The following is a 6,000-nucleotide window of genomic DNA, read 5'->3' on the forward strand; positions in this document are numbered from 1 at the left end:
AATTGTCTGTGTCTTTGTGTAATTGTCTGTTGCTTTTAGCCACTACGACCATTTTACGAGATCATGCCCAACTTTGGCCGGGTTACTACAAGGTGGACATGGAGATAACTGACCAGCAGGGGAAGGCCTGTGCTGAGGTCCAGACTCTGAATGTAGCTGTGTGTACCTGCCATGAGGTTAATGAGGTGTGCCTTGCCCGACAGTCCGACACCAATGTCACATTAGGAGCACCTGCCATTCTGCTGCTTCTCCTGGGCCTCCTGTTGTTGCTGCGTGAGTAGACCCTTTTGTTATTTCTCCTACTTCTCCTGGGCCTCCTGTTGTTGCTGCGTGAGTAGACCCTTTTGTTATTTCTCCTACTTCTCCTGGGCCTCCTGTTGTTGCTGCGTGAGTAGACCCTTTTGTTATTTCTCCTACTTCTCCTGGGCCTCCTGTTGTTGCTGTGTGAGTAGACCCTTTTGTTATTTCTCCTACTTCTCCTGGGCCTCCTGTTGTTGCTGCATGAGTAGGCCTTTTGTTATTGAAATGGTCTACTGGCTTCCTCAGACTGCCAACTTAAGGTTCTAGGAATAAGAGATTAGTTCTTAATACTGAATAACTAAACTTGTTTCAGCATCATGAGAGATTAGTAACATAGTATTTAACAGGATTTTACCCCTGGGTATTAAGGCCTCTCAACATGTCTTGTCTTTTGTCTTCTGTCCATTAATTTAAATGTGGATTGTTGGTTGACAGTGGTGCCGCTCCTGTTGCTGTTCTGTCTCTGTGGAGGGGCGGCGGCCATGGGAGACTTTAAGGCGATTCCATTTGACAGTAAAGGAGGCCTGATCACATATCACACTGAGGGACAAGGAGAAGACAAGGTATTTTGAAAAGTGGCCTCAAATGTATTCACCCATATTTGTATTGTGTTTAAACTACTGATGTCAAATGATATTCTTCCGTAGTGAATCGACTTTTTCCAAGTCGGTCCATTAGACCAGGATGTCACGGGCCTTACATTTCTCCAAACTATAGCATCTGGTAGCATCTTTTGTAGCCCCTGTAAATCTAAATAGCAGGTTGCTTGTCTCTGAACCCATAGTTCTGCAATCTCCTGCCTTTGTAATCTTGATCAAAGAGTGCCTGTTCTCCACTGCTATACTGAAAAAAGTACCTGTAATGCATTATGGACAATTGTTGTGCTGAAAGATTGATGTTCACCTCAGTCTGAAGACATGTGCGCTCCGGATCAGGTTATCTGTATTTTTTTCCGTTCATCCATTCCACAATCCTGACCGATCTGTCAGTCCCTGCTTTTGAAAGGGATCCCCGTAGCATGATCCTGCCATCATGTGGTAGAGATGGCTTTCTCTGGATAATGTCCAGAGTTAGGCTGGTGCCAAATATACACTGAACAAAATTATAAACGCAACACTTTGGTTTTTGCCCCCATTTATCATGAGCTGAACTCAAAGATCTAAGACTTTATCTATATAAAAGGCCTATTTCTTTCAAATATTGTTTACAAATCTGTCTAAATCTGTGTTAGGGAGCACTTCTCCTTTGCCGAGATAATCCATCCACCTCACAGGTGTGGCATATCAAGATGCAGATTAGACAGCATGATTATTGCACAGGTGTGCCTTAGGCTGGCCACAATAAAAGGCCACTCTAAAATGTGCAGTTTCATCACACAGCACAATGCCACAGATGTCGCATGGGAGTGTGCAATTGGCATGCTGACTGCAGGAATGTCCACCAGAGCTGTTGCCCGGGAATTGAATGTTCATTTCTCTACTATAAGCTGTCTCCAAAGGCGTTTCAGAGCATTTGGCAGTACATCCAACCGGCCTCACAACCACAGACCACTTTTAACCACACCAGCCCTCCACCTCTAGTATCTTCACCTCCAAGATCGTCTGAGACCAGCCACCCGGACAGCTGCTGTAACAATCGGTTTGCATAACCAAAGTATTTCTGCAGAAACCATCTCAGGGAAGCTCATCTGCATGCTCGTCGTCCTCATCAGAGTCTCGACCTGACTGCACTTCATCGTCGTAACCGACTTGAGTGGGCAAATGCTCACATTCGATGGTGTCTGGCACTTTGGAGAGGTGTTCTCTTTACGGATGAATCCCGGTTTTCAATGTACAGGGCAGATGGCAGACAGCGTGTATGGCGTCGTATAGGTGAGCGGTTTACTGATGTCAACATTGTGGATCGAGTGGCCCATGGTGGCGGTGGGGTTATGGTATGGGCAGGCGTGTGTTATGGACAACGAACACTGATGGCCTTTTGAATGCACAGAGATACCATGACGAGATCCTGAGGCCCATTGTTGTGCCATTCATCCACGACCATCACCTCATGTTGCAGCATGATAATGCACGGCCCCAAGTTGCAAGGATCTGTACACAATTCCTGGAAGCTGAAAACATCCCAGTTCTTGCATGGCCAGCATACTCACCGGACATGTCACCCATTGAGCAGGTTTAGAATGCTCTGGATCGCCGTATACGACAGCCTGTTCCAGGTCCTGCCAATATCCATAAACGTCGCACAGCCATTGAAGAGGAGTGGACCAACATTCCACAGGCCACAATCAACAATCTATGTGAAGGAGATGTGTTGCACTGCGTGAGGCAAATGGTGGTCACTCCAGATACTGACTGGTTTTCGGACCCCCCCGGACCCTTCCCAATACAGTAAAACTGCACATTTTGTGGCCTTTTATTGTGGCCAGCCTAAGGTACACCTGTGCAATAATCATGCTGTCTAATCAGTATCTTGATATGCGACACCTGTGAGGTGGATGGATTATCTCAGCAAAGGAGAAGTGCTCACTAACACAGATTTAGACAGATTTGTGAACAATATTTGAGAGAAATGGGCCTTTTGTGTACATTTGATGTTGTAACACAATACAATCTGGAAAACTCCAAGTGGGATGAATACTTTTGAGAGTATTTAATAACAGTATTGCAGACATATGATATCACACTACTTTAAAGGTTTTAAAATCAGAATTACCGGATGATCTCTGGAAGTACAAATGTTCATTTCAATTTTGGTGTGCTAATATGTTGATTATGTTGAAATTGCTCTGAAATTCACTGTTCTGACTTGCCCATGTGTTCATCATTACAGGAAGTGCCTCTCATGCGAGTTCCTTTCGGGAGTGACCACGGGGACATAGGAAGCTCCATAAAAAATACAGACTTTCAAGCAGGAGCTGGTGTAGGGTCAGGAACAGGATTAGGAATGGGATCAGGAGCAGGAATGGGATTAGGAATGAGATCAGGAGCAGAAATCAGATTAGGAATGAGATCAGAAGCAGGTATGGGATTAGGAATGGGATCAGGAGCTGGAATGGGATTAGGAATGGGATCAGGAGCGGGACAGGTTCAGTACAAGAGGCAGATCAACCAGTACCATGAAAACCAGGTGGACAGTGCCTTGGGTAGGGGAACCACCACGATGGATTATCATAGAAATGCCTTCTCTAGAAATGAAGGTTACAACGATGGAATGGCTCTCTCTGAGGGATTCCTAGAACAATACTACTCTGCAGTAAGTGTTCAAACAACCGACTGGTCTTCTCAAAGAAATAACATTTGTGTATTGTTTAGTGTTGAGAATATATTGAGTAGATAAACATGAAGTTGGATTCCTCCTTTGACACAGTTGAGGGCAATGTTATTGTTTACAATTTGATTTAATGTTTCAATGTCTTAATATGCTGTTTCTGTCCCTTTCATGTGACCTTTACAGAATGCCAAAAGCACTGCGCAGAACGACCACCAGAAAGATTCTCTGCTGATCTATGATTATGAAGGTCATGGGTCACCAGTAGGATCAGTAGGCTGCTGTAGCCTCCTAGGGGGCGATGATGACCTGGAATTCCTCAATGACCTGGGGCCCAAGTTTAAGACCCTGGCAAAAATCTGCCAGGGGTCCATGGCTACAGAAGTTGAGACTGTCCACAACTCTGTCCACTCATCTAGCTCGAGGCCTACCACCTCTACTCACAAAGACTTCAGCAGAGATGTCTCTCTCACTGGCAACACCCTTATCACCTCCGCTTCCGCCTCAAACTCCTCCACCCAAATCCAGGAGAGTCTGGTTCGTCCTGTGGGCTCGGCCACCATCTCCAAGGTTCACGTCCAGGAAAATGTGGGGATACCTGGCCAGACCCTTCTCATCCAACAGCCCAACATGTACTATACTGCTGCCCCCATGTATGTAGTGGAGAACCAGCCCAGGTTGGTGCTTGTGGATCAGAGAGGGGGAGGGGGTTATGTCAATGCCCAGGCGGCTTTAGGCCAGATGGGGTTAGGTATGGGTCAGGGGATGGTGCATGCTGGAGATCTTAGTGGTTCTCAGGGTATGTTGTTAGTGGAGAGGCAGGTAGGAGTGGGTGGTCGTGGGGGAAGCCATGGTCACATTGTTATGGGAGGAGGCCAGATCCCTCAGGGAGGGGGCCAAACCATTACCAGGGAAAGTAATGTAGAAATGAGACAAACCACTACGCAGGGAGGCCATGTTCTTCAGGGAGCTCGTGTTGAAGCAGGTGGAGGTTTTTTGCGGGGAAGCCTGTCGGGGTCCAGGAATGTCCTGGTTGTTGAGAACAGATCTGGAACTGCTCCGGCAGCACAGGGCAGTACAGGTTTAGGGGAAACCCAGTTTACCCTGCACAGAGGCCAGGGGTCATCCTCCACCTCCTCATCAGTCCATGGGTTAGAGGTCACAGGTGAAGGTGTAAAGGTGTAAAGGTGAGAGGTCAGAGTATTCCTTATTCATTGATTTCCAGCTCCCGGCTTGGCTTGGTGGGTCAAGTGAAGTTGAGAACTCTTCTGCTACTGTCACAATCACAACAACGCCCAACCCTCCACCACGCCAGTCCTCTGTGGTGCAAGAGAAGAACATCTGTCTCACAAAGAAATACAAAGCAGAATTGGCGTAGAAACAACCTCAGCTTAATAACATACTGTATAGCCAAGTCACTGTGGGTTTAAACATGTTTTCTTTTTTAGTCAAATAGAAAACGGTGAGGGGAGTGGAAAGGTAGTCAGTCAGAGGTTGGTGCTGTTCAGAAATAAAATGTCTAATGTCTTCACTGCAAGAAAAACCATTAACATGATTGTGTGAATGTACAATACTTCTACTAATTGTTTATTAACACTGCTGTTTTATGTTGCTTTTAGTTTTTACTGGAGCCAGGTTCTTTATATTGCCAGTTGGTATTTAATCCTGACATAAATAGTGTAGAAATCAGTTTAAGTTACAGGACTTTATTACAGATGTAGAAATGTATAGTTAAAGTTCATGAAATCCTAGAATGTAATCAGTATATGAATAGAGTCAAATATTTGTTTCAACATTAAAATAATTATTATGGGTGGCTTATTAATTTCTCAGATTAATATATCTGTGTTTCATTTGGTTTTGACCTAACTATTGTAAATATTACATTTTATAACATTTTATTTTTTGCTACTTTTATATATCCTTTATCTCACAATATTAAACCTTTTTAGGGAAGATTCACATAAAATTGTTAAATGTCATGGAAGATAAAACACTTGTAGAGATCATGTGAGATCTCTGCAATTTGTGTATTATGCTACTGATTTTTTATCAGTGCTGACCTTGTTGTAAGCAAGCCCTCCCTGAGGGATTTGATGAAATGGCTGCTTATTCTGAGAGAACAATAAACATCTTATTGTCATGCGTAAGCCAGATGTTTGTGGGCTATAAATGCGTTCCGTCATGTTATTTCTTCCTTAGACTCTCCCTCCTGACGTGTTGTTCTAACAACACTAATCATAGTAACAAACAAAACAATTTTACAGCACTTTTCATTACAAAGTGAATCTCACAGCCATTTAAAAACAAAACAAAAACAAATGTCAGTGTCCCAGCTAGTGAAAAAACCTTAAGTTTAGCTCCAATTTTGTAACCTTAACAGGAAGTGTTTTAAGTTTTTAATGATGGAACTCCAACTCCGACTACCATAAT

At 44.1% G+C, this 6,000-nt stretch overlaps 1 protein-coding gene across 1 annotated transcript in view; it reads left to right on the plus strand.

Annotated features, from left to right (window-relative positions):
• The window catches only part of LOC105018733 (cadherin-4), a 28,846-nt gene extending 23,125 nt beyond the window's left edge, over positions 1 to 5,721 (plus strand). The window contains exons 11-14 of the mRNA XM_010884392.5: positions 40 to 273; positions 736 to 863; positions 3,130 to 3,552; positions 3,754 to 5,721. Coding sequence (XP_010882694.4) covers positions 40 to 273; positions 736 to 863; positions 3,130 to 3,552; positions 3,754 to 4,752 — 1,784 coding nt within the window. The 3' untranslated portion in view covers positions 4,753 to 5,721. The remainder of the gene's footprint in view (positions 1 to 39; positions 274 to 735; positions 864 to 3,129; positions 3,553 to 3,753) is intronic.
• The last annotated feature ends 279 nt before the right edge of the window (positions 5,722 to 6,000 follow it).

Source organism: Esox lucius, chromosome 3 (assembly GCF_011004845.1).
Source record: "Esox lucius isolate fEsoLuc1 chromosome 3, fEsoLuc1.pri, whole genome shotgun sequence".
In the NCBI taxonomy this organism is placed as follows: domain Eukaryota; kingdom Metazoa; phylum Chordata; class Actinopteri; order Esociformes; family Esocidae; genus Esox; species Esox lucius.